The sequence below is a fragment of the Phoenix dactylifera genome, chromosome 8 (assembly GCF_051530095.1).
Source record: "Phoenix dactylifera cultivar Ajwa chromosome 8, Ajwa_hap1_PhDact_Kaust_v1.1, whole genome shotgun sequence".
Taxonomy (NCBI): domain Eukaryota; kingdom Viridiplantae; phylum Streptophyta; class Magnoliopsida; order Arecales; family Arecaceae; genus Phoenix; species Phoenix dactylifera.
In genome coordinates this window covers 14886140-14907825 of record NC_143197.1, presented here as the reverse complement: position 1 = coordinate 14907825, position 21686 = coordinate 14886140, and the positions used below count along the sequence as shown (strand labels likewise).

Below are 21686 nucleotides of genomic sequence, written 5' to 3'. Positions count from 1 at the left end.
CTTACATGAATGTATTTTTCTTTAAAACTTGTGTTTTCCTTTGAAACTCATTACACCATTCCTTATTAGTAATATTGGAGCCTTATTATCGCAAAACATATTCGGGGCCCAATTGATTCTTTAGTTCTCAAATTTTGAATAAATCACTTAAATAAAACTGCTTGAGTGGCTGCCAGGCAACATATTCAGCCTCCATTGTATGTCTGGTAGTATAAGTTAGCTAAGTTTTACTTAACCATATGATTGCACCTCTTCCAAATAAATATACATTACCATTAGTGGATTTTCGATTATTATGATCACCAGCAAAATCCATATATGAATAAGTATAAATTTCCAAACCACCTTGTCCAAAACACAACTTTATTTTTCTAATACTTTGGATATATCTAAAAATTCTTTTAACTAATTGCAGTTGTCTTTAGCTAGCTTGGTAGTAGTTAACTAATGTAATAGCATAGAATATATTTGGCTTGGTACTAATGTGAGCGCACATTAAGATGCCTATAACTTGTGCATAAGGAACCTTTTTCATATCCTTAATTTCACTTTCAATTTTAGGACACTTATTTTTTAAGTATCAAACCTTTACAAAATATTGGTTTGCAATTATTCATGTAGCATTTTCCCAATATCTCTCCCAAATATTTTTCTTGATCCAAATATAATAGTTTGGATTTTCGATCCTTGGTTATTCTAATACCTAGCACGTATGGTGCTGGACATATATCTTTCATTTCAAATTTTTCTCTAGGACATGGCTGAATTGAGTTCAAATATCCTATTACGAGCAAAGAAATAGGCCAGTTAAATTCTTTTTCTATCAATCAAGGCAAGCTTAGGCCTAATTTGGCATTGATGTAAGTAGTAAAGGTTTTGACTACAAAGCTTTGAGCAATATAGTTTTAGTTAGTAGAACTTTTAATAAGAAAACTATTTGCTATTTGGTAACTATATCTAAAGTGCTATAAAACCTTAAAATATATTTGGTAACAAAACTGAGAACATACTTTTAGTATCAGAAAATGGCAATAAAGAATCTTGCATAGTACTTTCCATAATCTAAATGTTTGTACCATCACAAGCCATTACTATAATTTGTTCTTAATTTATAAATTATTTATTATGGGACAATGTTATAATGTTATAATTATAGCATAATAATGTTGTCACATTATAATATTATAACATTATAATTATAACATTATTATAGTATATAACATTTCATATTAATATTAATATTTAAATATATTATAATATTATAATATAATATAGTGCATTATATTATATTATGCTAACTTTATTATGTTATGTTATTTTGATCTTGATATATCATATCATATTATATTATATTATTTTACAATACATTATAATATATTATATTATATTTAAAATATCATATTAAATTATATTGATCCAATCATGAAGGAGGTAATTCCTTAATCCCACCCAACTTGAATCTCCTAAAAAAATAAATAAAAATAGAAAAAATGGTGAAAGTAGGGTCTAGTTTCCGTTTTCTAAATTATATATTATTGTTGCACAAGATGACAGGTGAATTGGGTTTTCAAAACTTTTTATAAACTTGAATAAAACTTATGCAAAACTAATCTAAGCTTAAGTTTGCATGGCAGATCGAATGAGAGATAAGTAAATGTACAAGATAAAAATAACCACAAACAACACAAATATCAAGATTTTATAGTAGTTTAGAGTTGAACTTAGCTCCTACATCTACTCTCCAAAGCTTCCTCCTTGAAAATTTTACTATAATCTATCAACAAGATTATAGTTTAGTTATTTTCTAGGCTCACAACCAAATATAGTTGATTTTCTCTAGCAATCAACTAAAACTAATTTATTTTGCTAGTATAGCTAAACCAATCTCGAGTTCCAATACTTAGCAACTCCTTGCTGATTTCTAGGCCCAACAAAACTAGGTCAATTTTCCAAGGCAATCGATTACAACCAAGTTGTTTCACGGGTACAATCCAAGCTTACAAAACAGCTGATTTTTCATGGTGTTAGTAACACCAAAAAGCCCACATGAGATTTTCTCGTGCACAAAAAAAAAGATAAAAAATATATACACCACGTCAAATTACAATAGAGAACAATTGTCTATTCAGAAGCAATCAAACTCCAAAAAAGCTGCCTATGAAACATTCTCTTTCCTGAGATTTGGAGGGACTAATTGTCACCCTTTACCCTATTACTTGCCTCAACCCATCAAGGGCTAACTCCTACCAAATCAAACTCCTAACCTCTTACCCACGTGGCACAAGATGATACCATCCATGCAAGCACTCAATGGTTGGTGGAACATTCTAATTGTTGATCTTTGGACCTGTTCTCATATTGTTGCATGGTTCCATCAACGCTATCAATTTTCCAACTTAAGTTACTCTAGAAATCTTGTGCATGATACACAACTTCTCCATGCTCATCTTACAAAATTGAGTCCCCAAGCATAAACGTTCACCTTGTAGTCCCTAGCCACGAACTTGCCCTACCCTTGTTTTCCCAAAAAAGAAAGTTTCATGATCAACACTAAGAAGTTTGCAGGAAGGCACCCACTAGACTTGCTTCGACATTGCCTTCGTTAAATGCTTCGAATACTCTTAATATTGTGGACATGGAGCTGGTGAAATTGAATACAACATCGCTCAAATTTGGATGGAGTAGCCTGCGAAGGACGTTTATAAAAGTTTCTCTGCAGCCCATGAGTACATCTGAGATCGATGGAAGAACGTCCACCAAGAAAATAAACTAATGCAACAATCCAAAATGCAGTTCTAGTTGTTCTCTTTAGTGAAGTCTCATTTCCATAATCAGGCCCAAATACAAATAACCCTGACATAGAACTCAAGTTTAGCTAATTAAATCTTCTACACTCTGTGCTAATTTTATCCATCCACAAAGATCAAATTCCAAAATACCATGTCTTCCTAAAATTGTGGCTTCCTTGTGTCACAATCCAACATGTTTGTGCTCTATGCAAAAGGTGCATCTGATGCTTTGTACCAGTTTAAACTGCATGCTAAACAAATGTGAAATGAAAACTTTTGTATGCACTACAGTAGGAAGAAAAAGATATAGTCAAATTTGGTTGGTAATACAATGTGGGATTTTATTTAACAGACCCTAGACCCCCATTGGGCCTAATACAATAGCTGCTCATTAACACAGCTCGAGCAAGCAAATAAACAGTATATGAGGTGTCTGGAGGGGTCTCGTTACTGCCACCAGGGAGAAATTATTAGGTAGATTAGGTCTACCATGGATCCAGAGTGAAATGAATTCTTTTTCCTTTTTTTTTCTTTTTTCTTTCTCTTTCTTTTTATATATAATATCAACCCGTATTGAAATAATTTCATTCTAGATCCATGGTGGACTTGGTCCACCTAATAAATTTTGGCAACCAGGGGTTTGGCCTTTGGCATGGTCATCCCACAGACCTCTTGATTTCCCCATCATCCATATAGTCCTTCCTGTTGGGGGAAGAACCCCAGGCCATACATTCACGGAGGCGCTCGGCCGAAGAGCGCCAGCCGGAAAGTTGCTCGGCCAAAGAATGCCGAACGAAGAGCTGCTCGGCCAAAGATCGCCGACCAGAAAGCTGCTCGGCCAAAGGATGCCGACCAAGAAGGCGCTTGACTAGAAGGCGCCGACCAGAGTGCGCGCCAAGAGGTGCCCAACCAAAATAAGCTGCTCGGTTAGAAAGTGCCGACCAAAGACGGCGCCGAGGCGCTCTGCTAGAAGGTGCTCGCCTAAAGGGCGCCGACCAGGAGTGCTCAAAGCAGCCCCGCCACAGGGCGCCCCATTAGGCGACCAGCTCGGCTCCGCACCCTTGCCGAGCCGATGCCTTAACCAAATGTTCAACCTCCGCCTAAAGTCCAAGGGACTTGACAACTCCTACGGCTTGCGACCTGCCACCATCTCCAAGCCATCAAGGCATAAGATCTCCGCAGGCGTTCGGCACGACCTGCCATTAATGCATGAGACTCCCTCAAGTCTCCGATGCACTCAGGCATTTAATGAACACGGCCCGAGACGATCTCCGGATCACTGAACCATCAGAGCGCATGGCTCTACCTGACCGCCGGTTCATTCGGTAATAAATGCACTTACCATCCACAGACCCCAGGCCCGCTACGGCCGGCGGTTCAACCACTCCAACAGGTCCGATCGACCGTGACAACTCCCTGGTTCCGGTCTGATTCGGCCCCGTTCTCCACTATGCCATAAATGGGCCAAATCGTGCCCAATTATGACAGACAGGGACAAATCCCCCGGTTACCTCCCAGGTAACGTAATCCCCTCCTATAAAAGGGAATCTGGGAGAACCAAGAGGGGGGAGGAGAACGGAAACAGATCCCCGGGATTGAACCCGCCGGGAAGCACAGACACAATTGAGGACATCATCCTCTTCGTCTTCTTTATCTTATCCAAATGTTCTTGCTGTCTTCTCCATATACTCTCTTCCCTGCTCTCTCCACATACTTGCCCCCTCTGACTTAGGCATCGGAGGGCCGGCGCCGGGGAGCCCGGCCACCGGTTTTTCTTGCAGGACTTGCACACCCCCCCGCAGCGGAGGACGCAGCCGGCCGGCGCACCGCCGTCCGCCCCCTGCAGCAGCGGAGCTCCTCCTTCTCCGGCTTCGCGGCGGCCCCCGGGTCCAATTTCCAGCAACAGTTGGCGCTAGAGGAAGGGCCCGAGTTCGCTACCATGAAGCTAAGAAGCAAAGGGGCTTCCAATGCCTCTCGACGTCCTCCACCAAGCCCAGAATGTTCCGTTCGGAACTCACCACCCCCGGTTGAGCCAGCACCTCAAGTTCAACCGGAACAGTTTGATGCCCTGGTGCAGCAAGTGCAGGCGTTGGCTACCGCCGTCCAAAGCTTGCAACCCAGGGGCATCCCAGCAGCACCGCCTTCCCCGGCTCCAGTTCAACCGGAGCCCCCTACAAGCGGGCTTCCTCTTCGAGGTCAGGACTCTCAAGTCCAGGCCTCCCTCTGGAGAGAGCACCCAGTCAGAGATCACGGAGGCTGGCCACAGCCTTCAGAAGCTGAGTCGGTTCCAGGGCAACCTGCACCCGGAGGAACCGCTGTAGCGATCCTCCAGAATGATGAACTCGACAAGAAGGTCGAAAAGCTGGAGCGCCAAATCCAGGCACTCCACGGGAGAAAATCGGGACGTAACGGCGACTTCGAGTTCAATACGAAGTCGCCCTTCTCCCAGGAGATTGAAGATGAACCGGTTCCCCTCCGGTTCAAGATGCCCCAGGTGGAGCCTTACAACGGCAAGGCTGATCCCTTTGACCACCTGGAGAGTTACCGGGTCTTAATGGCCCTACAAGGAGCCTCGGAAGCCATGATGTGCAAAGCTTTCCCGGCGACACTCCGAGGACCAGCCCGGCTTTGGTTCACCGGGCTGAAGCCAAGTACTGTCTCCTCCTTTGAGCAGCTTGGCAGACAGTTTGCCGGCAACTTCGCCGCTAGCCAGCCCCAGCGGCGGACATCCGACTCCCTCCTCGACATCAAACAAAAGGAGGGAGAGTCCTTAAGGGAATATCTGGACCGGTTCACCGCCGCAACATGGGAAGTCCGGGAGCTTGACCAGTCAATCGCCATGTCGGCACTGAAGACTGGAGCCCGGTCCTACAGATTCCTCTTCTCGATTGAGAAGAATTTCCCAGCGGACCTTACAGAAATGTTCGCTCGGGCCCGGAAGTATGCCAAGGCTGAGGAAGCCGTGGCCGTCAGGCGGGGCGGGATCGAGCAGAACCCCAAGAAGAGGCGCCGCGAGGAACGCGGCCGACCCAGAAGCCCGTCTCCACGACGAGCTAAGAATCCGCCCCGCCCGAAGAGTCCACCCTGGTTGAGAGGACCGCCGCAGCAGAGGTCACTCCGCCCGAGGTTCCCACTGCAGGCCCGTGCACCTGAAGGGAGGTATGAAAAGTATACTCCCCTCAATGCTCCTCGGGCTGAAATCCTCATGGAGATTGAGAATTGGGATTGCATCCGGCTCCCCCCTCCAAAGCCAGACACCAGAATCCGGCGTGATCTCCGGAAGTATTGCCGTTTTCACCGGGATCACGGCCATGATACCGAGGATTGTTATCAGCTCCGAAATGAGATCGAAGCACTCATTCGCCGAGGGGTGCTCGATCGGTTTGTGCAAAGCCGGCGTGAAGGGAAGAAGCCAGCCGAAGGAGCAGCACAGCCTGAAGGTTCCAATGCCAACAGGCCCATCGCCGGCGTCATCAACACTATCCGAGGAGGGACCTCGGCTGGGGAAGCCTCAGGGGAAGGAGCCTCCTCGAAGCGCCCGCGCACATCTGAAGCTATCTCCTTCTCAGATGACGATCTAGAAGGAGTCGAAACTCCCCATGATGATGCCATGGTCATCTCCATGATCATAAATAAATTTGATGTAAAACGCATCCTGGTTGATAATGGAAGCTCGGCGAATATTTTGTATTTTGATGCTTATTGCAAAATGGGGATGACAAAAGAACAGCTACGGAGGATGAATGCTCCGCTAGTTGGATTCACTGGGGATTCAGTCCCAGTAGAGGGCGAGATCGACCTTCTGGTCACAGCCGGGCTCGCCCCTCGTGAAAGTACCGTGGGTATGAGCTTCCTTGTGATACGCCTGCCCTCGGTTTACAACGCCATCCTTGGAAGGCCAGGACTCAACGCCCTCCGAGCAGCGGTCTCAACTCACCACGTGCTGATGCGATTCCCCACCAGCCAGAGAGTCGGTGAAGTCCGAGGGGACCAAATGGTGGCAAGGCGATGCTACCTAGTGACCCACGAGGCAAGACGACCAGCCGAGGTGCCCGCCCCAACGACTGACCAGCCCTCAACTGAAGCTATGGAAGCGCGGGTCAACCCCCAGAAAGAGCGGGTAGAGCCTGGTGAGTTGTTAATTCAAGTTTCCTTACGAGAGAACTTTCCCGAGCTAACCGTGCAGATCGGCTCCGGCCTTGGCGAAAACGAGAGGAGTCGCCTCGTCGACTTCCTACGGAACAATATGGATGTCTTCGCCTGGTCGCCTGTAGACATGCCGGGGATAAACCCGGAGGTCATGGTCCACCGGCTTCAGGTGAAGCCGACCTGCAAGCCCGTGCGACAAAAGAAGCGAGGCGCCGCCCCTGAACGACAACGAGCAGCAGCCGAGGAGGTCGGTAAGCTCCTTGAAGCTGGCTTCATCCGGGAGATATCCTACCCGGAATGGCTCGCCAATGTGGTCCTCGTCAAAAAAGCTAGCGGAAAGTGGCGTATGTGCGTGGACTACACCGACCTGAATAAAGCCTGCCCGAAGGACAGCTTTCCACTTCCCAGCATAGACCAGCTCGTGGACTCCACCTCGGGTCACGAGCTGCTGGCATTCATGGACGCCTTTTCCGGATATAACCAGATCCGCATGGCGCCAGAAGACGAGGAAAAGACAGCCTTCATCACCGACGGGGGAACCTACTGCTACAAAGTGATGCCATTCGGTCTAAAAAATGCCGGGGCGACTTATCAAAGGCTGGTCAGCCGGATCTTCAAAGACCAAATAGGCCGAAACATGGAGGTCTACGTGGATGACATGCTGGTGAAAAGCAAGGCGGCGCAAGACCACATAGCCGACCTCAATGAAGCATTCTCCACACTCCGAAAGTACCAGATGAAGCTCAACCCAGCTAAATGTGCATTCGGGGTCACCTCCGGCAAATTCCTCGGCTTCATCATTACACAACGAGGAATCGAGGCCAATCCAGAGAAGATCCGAGCCCTCCAAAGGATGACGCCTCCCAGGACGGTCAAGGAGGTACAGCGGCTCATGGGCCGAGTGGCAGCCCTCGGGAGGTTTATCTCCCGCTCGGCCGAGCGCTGCCTTCCATTCTTTGCAGCCCTCAAGAAGCCGAAGAACTTTTTGTGGTCGGACGAGTGCCAGCAATCTTTTGAAGAGCTCAAGCACCTGCTGGCTTCCCCTCCCCTACTCACGAAGCCTCAACAGGGTGAGCTCCTCTACTTGTATTTAGCTGTCTCCCCTGTAGCAGTGAGCTCGGTCCTGGTCCGAGAGGAGGGGAAACTTCAGAAACTGGTGTATTACACCAGCCGGGTCTTAAGGGATGCTGAGACCCGATACTCCAAGCTTGAGAAGACCGCCTATGCTTTGGTCACCTCAGCTCGGAGGCTCCGACCCTACTTCCAAGCTCACACAGTGGCTGTGCTGACTGACCAGCCGATCAAGCAGATCCTGCAAAGATCAGATCGTGCGGGTCGGATCACTAAATGGGCCATTGAGCTCGGAGAATTCGACATTGAGTACCGGCCCAGACAGGCGATCAAAGCACAAGCACTCGCAGACTTTATGGCCGAGTGCACCATACCAGATGAGGTCAAGCCTGAACCTGAGCCACCGCTGGAGCGGACCCCGAGTTTTACATGGGCTCTATATGTCGATGGCTCTTCAAACTCGGGGGGTAGTGGAGCAGGATTTATTCTCACCAGCCCGGAGGGGGTGGTCGCCGAGCAGGCCCTGCGCCTCGAGTTTCCTGCTTCCAATAACATGGCGGAGTATGAAGCGCTCGTCGCCGGGCTTAAGCTAGCCAAAGAGCTAGGAGTGAAGGACTTGAAGGCCTTCAGTGATTCTCAGCTCGTCGTCAACCAAATTGTGGGCGACTTCAAAGCCAGAGACCCGACCATGCAGAAGTATCTCCAGAAGGTACGGGATCTCGCCTCGACCTTGGACTCTTTCCACATTCAACATATTGCCAGGTCGGAGAATCTCAGGGCCGACCAGCTATCAAAGCTGGCGTCCTCTCGCATGAGCGAGCTTCCCAAAGAGGCAGTCCTGGAATATCTCCAAAAGCCCAGCATAGACGAGCCCGAGCAGACCCTCTGCACCGAGCTCGAGCCAAGCTGGATGGATGGACTCATCAGCTATCTGCAAGACGAAACCCTCCCTGCCGATGTACGAGAGGCCCGCCGAATCAAGCGCCTTGCCACCCGATACATACTATGCGAGGGAAAGCTCTATCGGAAATCCTTCACCTCTCCCCTTCCAGATGCCTTCGCCCAACGGAAGCTAATTATGCCCTGCGCGAAGTCCACGAAGGAATTTGTGGAAACCATCTGGGAGGACGAGCCTTGGCCCATAAAATTCTGCGCCAAGGATATTATTGGCCGACACTCCAGAAGGATGCTATGAATTTCGTCCAAAGATGCGACCGGTGCCAAAGGAACGCCAATGTTCAGCGCCGGCCCTCGGCTCCTTTGACTTCTATCAGCTCCCCTTGGCCTTTTGCCCAGTGGGGAATTGACATCCTCGGGCCATTTCCTCTGGCCACCGGGCAAAGGAAGTTCCTGGTCGTCTCCATCGACTACTTCACTAAGTGGGTGGAAGCTGAGCCCCTCGCCCGGATCACCGAGCAGAAGATGCGGGATTTCGTTTGGAAGTCCATCATTTGCAGATTTGGGCTCCCCCGCATCCTTATCTCTGACAACGGTCGCCAGTTCGACAACATCCATTTCAGAGAGTTCTGCTCCGAGCTTGGCATTGACCACCGCTTCACCTCGGTCGCGCATCCTCAGACAAACGGAGAAACCGAGATAACAAATCGTACTATTTTGCAGGGTCTCAAAACCAGGCTCGACAAATCCAAAGGACAATGGGTCGAAGACCTATACAATGTCCTGTGGGCTTACCGGACTACGTTCCGCGTCCCCACCGGCGAGACTCCCTTCAACCTGACATATGGGACGGAGGCCGTCATTCCACTAGAGATTGGGCTCCCCTCTTCGAGAGTCGAGCACCACGATGCTAGCTCCAACTCTTCGCAGCTCAGAGGCAACCTCGACCTGATCGAGGAAACAAGGGAGGTCGCCCGAGTGCGTATGGCAAGGTACCAACAAAAGACAGCTCAGTACTACAACGCCAGGGTCAAAGTCAAATCTTTCAGACCAGGGGACCTTGTCCTAAGAAGAGCTGAAACCTCCCGACCAACTGAGTGAGGGAAGCTGGCCCCGAATTGGGAGGGACCATACCGAGTCACGCGCATTCGCCGACCCGGAGCTTATCAATTGGAGTCTCTAGATGGGACTCCCATTCCGCGGAGCTGGAGCTCTGAAAATCTCCGCGTGTACCACCAGTAGAACCCTAAGGGGTCCCTTATTATTCAACCATTAAATTTCATTCTATGAATTTCACTCTATGAATTTCATTTCACGATAAACTGATGGTTTGCGAACTTATTCCGAGCTCACCAATTTTCTTGATTATCTCATGGCATCAGGTTTATTCTTCTTCCCTAACCACGGTTGGGATGCCCTGATACCTCGGGATGATGGAGTACCTGCGTGGACTCCCTGAAGATGTCCATGAGTTTATGGTGCGCCCTCCATCAACGAGCTCGGCTCGTTCTCCTATCCTGGCCACGGTCAGGATGCCCCGAGACGTCGGGATGCCCCGGTTACCGGGAAGCTCGAGGCGTCGAGACATGAGTAGCAGTCCTCTCTGACCGGACGAGCTCGGCTCGTGCTCCATCGACTATTGAGTAGCGGTCCTCTCTGACCAGACGAGCTCGGCTCGTACTCCATCGATTATTGAGTAGCGGTCCTCTCTGACCGGACGAGCTCGGCTCGTGCTCCATCGATTATTGAGTAGCGGTCCTCTCTGACCGGACGAGCTCGGCTCGTGCTCCATCGATTATTGAGTAGCGGTCCTCTCTGATCGGACGAGCTCGGCTCGTGCTCCATCGATTATTGAGTAGTGGTCCTCTCTGACCGGACGAGCTCGGCTCGTGCCCCATTGATTATTGAGTAGCGGTCCTCTCTGACCGGACGAGCTCGGCTCGTGCTCCATCGATTGTTGAATAGCGGTCCTCTGACCTTACGAGCTCGGCTCGTGCTCCTACCCTGACCTCGGCCGGGATGCCTCGAGACGTCGAGATGCCCCGGTTCATCGGGATGCCCCGATACGTTGGGATGTTGTCTTTATTGGCCAAACGAGCTCGGCTCATTCTTTACCAGCTTCAACCAACGAGCTCGGCTCGTTCCTTCATCGATGGATCTCTGTCGACGCCCTCCAAGAATGGAGTCCGAGCAGAGAAGCGTCTTCAGTCGCCTCGGCGCCAGGACGCACACGGTACAAGGTACCTATTTATTTAATGTCTTTACATTACCTATTGTTGGATTTCTCTGTCGACGCCCTCCAAGAACGGAGTCCGAGCAGAGAAGCGTCTTCAGTCGCCTCGGCGCCAGGACGCACATGGTACAAGGTACCTATTTATTTAATGCCTTTACATTATCTATTGTTGGATTTCTCTGTCGACGCCCTCCAAGAACGGAGTCCGAGCAGAGAAGCGTCTTCAGTCGCCTCGGCGCCAGGACGCACACGGTACAAGGTACCCATTTATTTAATGTTTTTACATTACCTATTGTTGGATTTCTCTGTCGACGCCCTCCAAGAACGGAGTCCGAGCAGAGAAGCGTCTTCAGTCGCCTCGGCGCCAGGACGCACACGGTACAAGGTACCTATTTATTTAATGTCTTTACATTACCTATTGTTGGATTTCTCTGTCGACGCCCTCCAAGAACGGAGTCCGAGCAGAGAAGCGTCTTCAGTCGCCTCGGCGCCAGGATGCACACGGTACAAGGTACCCATTTATTTAATGTTTTTACATTACCTATTGTTGGATTTCTCTGTCGACGCCCTCCAAGAACGGAGTCTGAGCAGAGAAGCGTCTTCAGTCGCCTCGGCGCCAGGACGCACACGGTACAAGGTACCTATTTATTTAATATCTTTACATTACCTATTGTTGGATTTCTCTGTCGACGCCCTCCAAGAACGGAGTCCGAGCAGAGAAGCGTCTTCAGTCGCCTCGGCGCCAGGACGCACACGGTACAAGGTACCTATTTATTTAATGTCTTTACATTACCTATTGTTGGATTTCTCTGTCGACGCCCTCCAAGAACGGAGTCCGAGCAGAGAAGCGTCTTCAGTCGCCTCGGCGCAAGGACGCACACGGTATAAGGTACCTATTTATTTAATATCTTTACCTATTGTTGGATTTCTCTGTCGACGCCCTCCAAGAACGGAGTCCGAGCAGAGAAGCGTCTTCAGTCGCCTCGGCGCCAGGACGCACACGGTACAAGGTACCTATTTATTAAATGTCTTTACATTACATTACCTATTATTGGATTTCTCTGCCGATGTCCTCAAAAGGCGGACACCGAACAGAGGAGCGTCTTCGATCGCCTCGGCAAAGAAGTGCTCATGACACCGACACATTGTTGCAAGTCCGGTGAATCCCCGTCACGGGCTGACGGGTATGCAGTCCATTTGTAAGAAAAGAATCCGGTTCGCCCCGGCAACCCGAGGCTCGGATTCGAAATTCGCCGCATTAAGAAGTCCCAAGTCCTAACGACCGCCCTAGGGCTTAGTCGAATTCTGGACTAGGCTCGGAAAAACGTTCCGAGCCCAAACCCTTGGTATAAGCACAAGCGTTGCTATACCATTAGTCGAAGAACCAAGCAATGGAGCTCGGCAAGCCAAACTCTAACTCAAAACCCTGCGGCGGGAAAAGCTGAGGCCCTAGAGCCCATATCCTCGGAACCTAAAACAGATCCGAGCAGAAAAACTTAGGCTACGACAGACAGAGTTTTCAAAAAAAGAAATGAATATTCATTTCAAAAAGGCCCGTAGGCTAAGTACAAAATCCGGGTTTGGCCCTCACAAGTATGGGAAGCCATCCCGATTTTACAAGAAATAACAAAAATTACATCGGAGGCTCAAGCTCGACCACCTCGGCCTCGGCAGTACTAGGAGTGGTTGGCTCGGCTGCCGGGACCTCTTCGATGGCCTCGGCGGCAATAGGAGTAGCCTCGGGGGCGACCTCGGGGGCAACCTCGGTCACTTCGGGGATAGCTGCGGCCGCCTCGGCCCCCGAAGTTTCTGCCTCCGCCTCCGGGGTCTCTGCTTCTGCCTCCGCCCTCCCTGCTCCCGGCTGGAGCAGGTTAACATCAAAATCTGGGAGAAGCCGCCGCAACTGATTGCGGAAATCCCGGAAGCCTTGGATCAGCCCGTTCACGCCCTCCTCAGCCATGAGTTCGTGAAACTCTTCCGACTCACGGAAGAGCTTCACTGCGCTTTGGGCGTTCTCCCGGGCCTCTATCTCCCGGGCCTCGTGGTAAGCGGCTCTCCGCTCGAGGCCCCTCAGCTCCTGCTCGAGCTCCGAATGTCGGAGGCGGGCATTTCCCACCTCCTGCTCGCGGGAGGCCAACGCCTGCTCGGCCTTAGCCAATCGAGCCTCCGCGGCGCGCAGCTCGGACCTTGCCAATGCGTGCGCGCCCTTCTCTTCATCGAGCTCGGCGGTCAGAGCTCGAATCCTTTCATCGGATGCTCCGACCTTCTCTTGGAGCACCCGTTGTTCGGCCTCAGAGGCCTGGTACTTCTCTTCGGAGGCTTGGTACTTCGCCTCGGCGGCCATGTACCTTCTCTGGGCCTCCTCATAGCCGCGCTGGCACCTCCGGGCTTTCTCCCGGTATTCTTGAACTAGGTGCATCAGCATCTCCGTCTCGTGCAAATACTGTAAAGAAGACGAAAAGGAAAACATAAGACGCCGCTAGTAAAAAAAAACAATACAGATTACTCAGGCGAAAAATTTTGCTTACCCGGACGGAGTTGCAGCGCGTAGCGTCCATAAAAGCGTTGTAGCTCATGGACTGCATTATGGCCCGGTCGGCCGGGAGCAGCGCGAGCCGAAAAACTTCGCGCGCCACTCGCGGGTTTTCGAGGGCCGAATCGCCCTCGAACACCGACCAGGTGGGTGCGAAGGGCACCCGTTCTTCCGAGCTCAAAGGGCCCGGGAGGCCAGCGCCATCTGGCCTAGGTGGAGCCGACCCCGAGGCTCCTTGACCGCTCCCCGGCTGAGAGCTAAGGGGCTGGGGTCGGGCGAGCGGCTGGTCTAACCGCCGCACAACTACAGCGGGGCGTGCAAGCACGGGACCCGCTGAACTCCTCCCCTGGTCGGCAACTGGAGCGTCCTGCCAACCAGGGACTTGCATCAAGGGCACCGGGCATGGGGGCGCCATCGGGGTTCTAGAGCCCGAGCCCCCGGAGCCCGCGCCCTCTCTCCGATCAGCCTCAGGGCGCGCGGGCTGAGAAGGCCCCGCCTCGGAGATAGCGGGGCGAGAAGGCCCCGCCTCGGAATGTGTAGGGCGGGAAGAGCCCGCCTCGGCCACCACTGCCGCCGAGGGAGTCGAGGTTGCCGAGATTTTCTGCTTCTTCCTCGGCTCCGCAGGCTCCCCCGAGAGCTCAGCTGCCCTCTTCTGGAAGCGGGCGTAAAGGACTTCGCTCTTGGTCACCATTTTTGCGATGTCTGCAAAGATAAGCAAAATTAGAACATTAGAACAATAAGGAAATAAGAAGTTGCTGTAACTATCCTTACCCTGAGGACGTGCCGAGCTCAAGCCCACGTTCACCAGGGCGTCCTCGCTAATGAGGCCATTCAGCAAAATCCCGTCCCCAAGGCTGCGGATGGTGTCAAAGATCTCCTGCTCACGCGGAGAAAGCTGGGGGAGCCTGTTGATGGATTTAAGCTGGGCCGGTCTCCACCTGGGGTCAAACCCCCAGGACTGTGCAGAACCAAGGAAGAAGAATTTCTCCTTCCAGCCATGAATGGACGAAGGAGCACCTTGAAAGAGTGGCCGACCCGCCCGAAGGGCGATGTAGAGCCACTCCCCGTCTCCCGGGTTCGACTTAAAAATAAAAAGTCGCCGGAAGACGTTGACAGAGGTAGGAATCCCCTGCAGTAAACACAGTGACAGGAAACCCATCACTGTCCTCCAAGCGTTTGGAGTGAGTTGCGCCGGAACCAACTGGCATACCGCCAGCAACTCATTCACAAAGCTGTGGAGAGGGAATCGGAGGCCGGCCCAGAGTGACTCCGAGTGCACTCCGATCCGGCCTACCGGAGGATCGGTTACCCGATCCCTTCGCCTGGCGGGTTCCAAACGGAACCCGTGAAGAGGGAAAAACCACTCTTCGGTCATCTCGACCTCCAGGGCACTCATGGTGGACACCACTTCGCTAGGCAAAGAACCCATTGCAAGAGAGAGAAATCAAAAAGAAGAGGGACCTGAGGGAAACGCCGGAGAGAAGGAACTTCGGTCTGAGGAAGACTGGAAGGAAAGCTGGAAGCAGAAGGCAATAGAAAGAGGACAAGGAGCCAGGGAGAGTTTAAATAGACCTCCCCAACGGCCCAGATTAGCGAGAAAAACGCTGTGTCCTGTTTAGATGGCGACGCGTGTCGATCCAAAAGACAGAACGACGCATTTAATTAGGGCTAGCGCTTCGGACACTAAAGCGCCCCATCGGATCGCGCGGAAAGGCGTCCGCAATCGAAGATCGTGCGGCCCCATCATGAGCCCACGACGCGAGGACGCTTCGCAAAAGGTGTCCCAATAATGAGGCTCTTCGGGAAAGAAGAGACGCCGCCTATTAAAGGCACCTCGAAGCGTTCGATAACTCAAAACGCGCAGTAAATCGAAATTTTCGGAATTCGTAATGACCCAATTAAAGCTACTTCCCGCGCTCCAGCTGATGGCCAACTGGAGCTCGGAAGTCGGGGGGTAGTGTTGGGGGAAGAACCCCAGGCCATACATTCACGGAGGCGCTCGGCCGAAGAGCGCCAGCCGGAAAGTTGCTCGGCCAAAGAATGCCGAACGGAGAGCTGCTCGGCCAAAGATCGCCGACCAGAAAGCTGCTCGGCCAAAGGATGCCGACTAAGAAGGCGCTTGACTAGAAGGCGCCGACCAGAGTGCGCGCCAAGAGGTGCCCAACCAAAATAAGCTGCTCGGTTAGAAAGTGCCGACCAAAGACGGCGCCGAGGCGCTCTGCTAGAAGGTGCTCGCCTAAAGGGCGCCGACCAGGAGTGCTCAAAGCAGCCCCGCCACAGGGCGCCCCATTGGGCGACCAGCTCGGCTCGGCACCCTTGCCGAGCCGATGCCTTAACCAAATGTTCAACCTCCGCCTAAAGTCCAAGGGACTTGACAACTCCTACGGCTTGCGACCTGCCACCATCTCCAAGCCATCAAGGCATAAGATCTCCGCAGGCGTTCGGCACGACCTGCCATTAATGCATGAGACTCCCTCAAGTCTCCGATGCACTCAGGCATTTAATGAACACGGCCCGAGACGATCTCCGGATCACTGAACCATCAGAGCGCATGGCTCTACCTGACCGCCGGTTCATTCGGTAATAAATGCACTTACCATCCACAGACCCCAGGCCCGCTACGGCCGGCGGTTCAACCACTCCAACAGGTCCGATCGACCGTGACAACTCCCTGGTTCCGGTCTGATTCGGCCCCGTTCTCCACTATGCCATAAATGGGCCAAATCGTGCCCAATTATGACAGACAAGGACAAATCCCCCGGTTACCTCCCAGGTAACGTAATCCCCTCCTATAAAAGGGAATCTGGGAGAACCAAGAGGGGGGAGGAGAACGGAAACAGATCCCCGGGATTGAACCCGCCGGGAAGCACAGACACAATTGAGGACATCATCCTCTTCGTCTTCTTTATCTTATCCAAATGTTCTTGCTGTCTTCTCCATATACTCTCTTCCCTGCTCTCTCCACATACTTGCCCCCTCTGACTTAGGCATCGGAGGGCCGGCGCCGGGGAGCCCGGCCACCGGTTTTCCTTGCAGGACTTGCACACCCCCCCGCAGCGGAGGACGCAGCCGGCCGGCGCACCGCCGTCCGCCCCCTGCAGCAGCGGAGCTCCTCCTTCCCCGGCTTCGCGGCGGCCCCCGGGTCCAATTTCCAGCAACACTTCCCATCCTCACCAGGCCAGGAAAGGTGACACATCAACGAAGTCCATCTCTCCCCCATCTCCATCTTCGCTGATCTTCTAATGGAACTCTTGTACCTTCTTCTCTACCTTCCTCATCTTCTTCTCACATCCAAATGGATCAAACCATCTCCAAACCGGTTGGCAATCGCCAATATACAGAAACCAGGACAACTCATTGTTAATGTGCATAAACTCGATCGCCTCGTTAGGATACTACTTCCCTAGTAGCATTCTTGTCACATTGGAGATGGGCCCCAGGACCTGCCAGAGATTCACAGGGTCCTCACCCTTTTAGCCAAAGCATCTTGAACAAGGTGATGGGCCTCATGGGGTCATTGGTGGTGGTGGCATCAAATGTTCTACATGGAGAAGTAGGGACATGCAGGCCTAAGATGACACGACAATTATCCATTGGTGTGTATTGCTGCGCAAGCCAGGAGATGATTTATGGATTAGAAATTGATACTAGCGAGATGATGTTTTTTTAATGATTCATGTAAAACTTTCGTTGCTATTCATAACCATCTGGCTCTCATTGATTTAGCAGAGATTGATGGTTTTTTCTCAAAAGAAAAAAAAATTAATGGCATATTTATTGGAATATATCTTCACCACTAGTAGCATCATAATCCAATAAACATGTTTTCTTGTTTATATAGAAATAAATATTATTTGCTAGTTATCTTTTTTTGCTTCTTTTTTTTTTTTGGTTTTTGTTTGAAGCAAAGAATAGGCAAAACATCACTGCTTTCATTCAGTAAATGAATACAATTAGAAGAAAGAATGGAGGAGGAACAAAATAAAAGATAGTGAAATCAACTGGGAGAAAGAATAACAGAAGGAAAGAAGACTCTGAGATTTATGTGCCGGTTATCATCGCTCCCATGTTTTCAGTTTTCTCCAGATGCAGACAAAGCTGGTGAACAAATGATTTTTGACCAGATATACGTCAGGATCAAATCCAAGACCCATCCAACTTGGTGACAATCTCATGTTGGTCTACCACCTAGGATGCAAGAGGAGGCCTCCGGAGGTGGTCTTTCTAGGTCCTCGTAAAAGTTGTTTGCTGAATGGAAGTGAGCAGAGAGTCCTTAGAACATTTTTAGTCCAATAATCTATGGTTCTTTGTTAGCATTAACGACATGGAAGAACTATATGTAATTGCAATGTGCAATGGCTTATATACCAAGATAACAAACAATGTAAGCAGCAATTTAGTTTCTGTCAGAAAAAATAATGCACTGAGAAAGTTATTTGGTTCAAGTCATCAATGAGACTAATGCACGCTACGTGAGCTCTGCAGAACAACCTGAAAACATTTAGACACAGTTAAGCACAGCATCCACTAGATCAAAATAACAGGCCACGCATGATTGATATCTGTGTTCAAGCTGGTGGGAGAATGTTGTTGTCAAATAGTATTTAGTCAGAGTATACCAATATGTTTTGTCAAAGAAATTTTGACTTTAAGTTTTTATGAGCTGTTGATGGAAACAGGAATAGAATTTGATACTGTCCTTATAGTACAACAAGATGCTAGATAACTTATATATAATTTTTTATGCATTCTGCAACAAGACAATACTGGTTGCCTCTTCGTTATGCTCACTAGCATATTTATATTCATCCAAGAGTCCATGAAGTTAAAAAGAATCAAATAATTTTTACATGATAAACAGAATAGTAGCATCATATGAAAATGGAATGCCACAAACTAGATTGTCAGTTGCAGCCAATGAAAGTTAATGTTTGGAGAAGACCAAAAGTGGGAATCTCAAACAGTCCCAGGATTGTTGCAACTCTGGTCATATACCAGACCACCTAGCTCAGCTATAATGACTTCATGACATGAAGAGATACTATCGTGCTTCTTTCCCTGATATATCTTTTCACAATCTCCTTTGGTTTTGCTCATACTTGTTAGTAATGTGGTTATTTCAGTTTCATCTTGCACCCCACAAATCTGAAATATGAATTTCCCCCTTTTGGCAGGACAATCATTTCAAGAAAGAGCAGTCTCAAGGTTAGCGAACCACTTACTCTTGATATACATGCTTTTGCCTTATGCCTGATATGTGTTTCTGATACCAGTATCTGGAAGTTGCATACCATAATATGAAATCAATCACATTTATGGTATATGTTTTTGCATCATAAAAGTCTTCACTGCTTACGACCAAAGAAGCTGACTATCAGATCAAAATGCCTGATCTCAATTTCAAGATCCACATCCATTTGATGTAAATGGATATTTCCTAATATATATGTTCCCAATAAAAACTTAACTGAGACACATCTGTTGATTTGTCTTCCCGAAATTATCTAAGCTGCATTCAAGGGATTCAGATTCTGCTCCACTGATTTGCATTTTTATCAAGTATAATTCGACTATAACCTGGAATCTTCTTCACACCATTGGACTGTTTGACCATTCTCACTTTCTCCTCATCATCCTTCAGCCCTGCCACAGAATACAAGCTGGATAGGACTGCATAAGCTGTCGCATTATTGGGTTCTAGCTCAAAAAGTTGCTGGGCTGCTAGCTCTGCAAATTCAAGATTGAAGTGGATCCTGCTAGCACTAAGGAGAGCACCCCATGCTGCTGCATAGGGTTTACATGGCATTAAGTTGATTAATTCCATTGCATCTTTCAGCAACCCAGCACGTCCAAGGATATCAACCATGCAGGTGAAGTGATCTGGTCCTGGTTCAACACCATAAGATCTCATGGATTTGAAGTACCTGTACCCTTCTTCGATGAGGCCTGCATGAGCACAAGCAGAAAGAATCCCTAGAAAGGTGATGTGGCTAGGCTTATACCCATCTCTCAGCATCTCTGTGAATAATTTGATAGCCTCCTCTGCCAGACCATGTTGAGCAAATGCTGTTATCATTGAATTCACAGTAACAAGGTTTCGCTCATTGATGCTCGAGAAAATACGATAGGCATCACTTACATTGCCACATTTTGCATACATCGACACTAAAGAGCTCTGAATGGCAACGTCATCCTCAAAATCCATCTTAATGATACAGGAATGAACCTGCATTCCTAGATCTAAAATTGCCAAACCAGCCAAAGCACTCAATACACTACTTAACATGATAGGATTAGGTCTAAACCCCTCTTCTACCATGCGACCAAACCATCGCAACGCACTTTCATGCTCCCCATTTCTGACAAACCCTGAAATAATTGCAGTCCAAGCAATTTCATCTTTTTGGGGCATCTGTTCAAATATACGAACAGATTCTTTAGTCCACCCTCTGTTAGAGAAGCCCACCACCATAGAAGTCCAAGAAACAACATCCTTTTCAGGCATCAACTCAAATAACACATATGCCTCCTCAATTGCATCATGCTGAATGTATCCAGCGATTAAAGAATTCCATGAGACTACATCTTTCTCTTTCATGAAATCAAATGACCTTCTAGCAGCAGTCATCCAGCCAGCTCTAGAGTACATATTTATAATTGAATTACCCAAGAAGACATCACATTCAAATCCCATCGTCAAGACCAGCCCATGAATCTGAACCCCTTCTCTGATCCTATCCTTTTCAGAACAAGCATCAAGCATAACAGAAAATGTTGTCGAGCTTATCCTCACAGCATCCCTTCTCATCTCCACAAACAGTCCAAACCCCTCTTCCCAAAATCCAGCTTTTAAGTACCCACGAATCATAGCAGTCCAGGAAACCACATTCCTTTTGGGCATTGCATCAAAAACATCTCTCGCATCAGAAATTCTCCCATTTTTGCAATATCCATCCACCATCGAGCTCCAAGAAACCACATCCCTCACCCCCATTCTACTGAATACTCGAACAGCGTCGTCAAGCTTGCCAGCTTTCAAATACCCACAAATTAAAGCATTGGAAGCAACTGGATCTCGCCACATCTGTGGCATCTCCTGGTAGATTTCCTCAGCCTCCCTTAGCATTCCATTCTTTGCAAACCCCATGATCATGGCACCATATGAGACGACATTCTTTGTGGGCATTTTCGAAAACAACTCATAAGCCTCTGAAACCTTCAAGGCACGCACGTAAGCTGATATCATAGAATTCCACGATGCGGTGTTTCTCTTCGGCATTTTGTCAAACACCTCCCGGGCTTTTGAGACGTCGCCGTTCTCACCGTACGCCGTGAGCAATGCAGTCCAGGAGACGACGTCTCGGAAGGCCATGTGGTCGAATATGGATTGTGCTTCCTGGAGATTGCCATTCCTTCCATTTTTTGTAATTTGGGAGTTGTAGAGCACCAAGTGACTGTCAGTTTTCGCGTTAGAAAAGGTGGGCTGTCTTGGTTTGGGTATCGAAGGGATGGGAAGTGCAGAGTAGCAGCGGAGTAACAGGTGGGGACTTGAGACGCAGATTTTTTTCTGGAGCAAATAAGCAATTGGTTTTCTCATCATGATTGAGCTCATGCCTGATCGATATCTTGAAGCATCTAGGATAAATAGTAATACTTCAGAGAAAAATCCATGGCTCTAATAAAATCCATGCCAGCTTTCTCAATGCACAACCCAGTTTAGGGCAAATAAAATAATATAGAGTTCTCAATATAACGTCAATTAGGGAAGAAAATAAAGAAAAGGGGACTGCTAAACACGCCCAAATTAGAAAAATAAATCAATAGAACTACAAAGATTATATAACCAAAATAGATCTGGGTCCTTATCAAAGGAAAAAAAAAAACACTTGGGAAAAAACTTACCAAAAAATAGACATCTTGCGATTCGAAAGATCTCTACCTTCATGTATATCGTACTTAATTTAGGGGTAGTGGTTAGACCATCCCGGTTTCCAACCCCAGTGAGGATGACAGT

General features: G+C 48.9%; 1 protein-coding gene across 1 annotated transcript; it reads right to left on the bottom strand.

The window, feature by feature from the left end:
* Window positions 1–18402: 18402 nt before the first annotated feature.
* Window positions 18403–21686, bottom strand: LOC103705668 (pentatricopeptide repeat-containing protein At1g53600, mitochondrial). The gene is given in 3 exon segments (XM_039116690.3): window positions 18403–19295; window positions 19298–21307; window positions 21575–21686. Coding segments are annotated over 3 exon segments (2106 nt in total). The 5' UTR covers window positions 21618–21686; the 3' UTR covers window positions 18403–19242.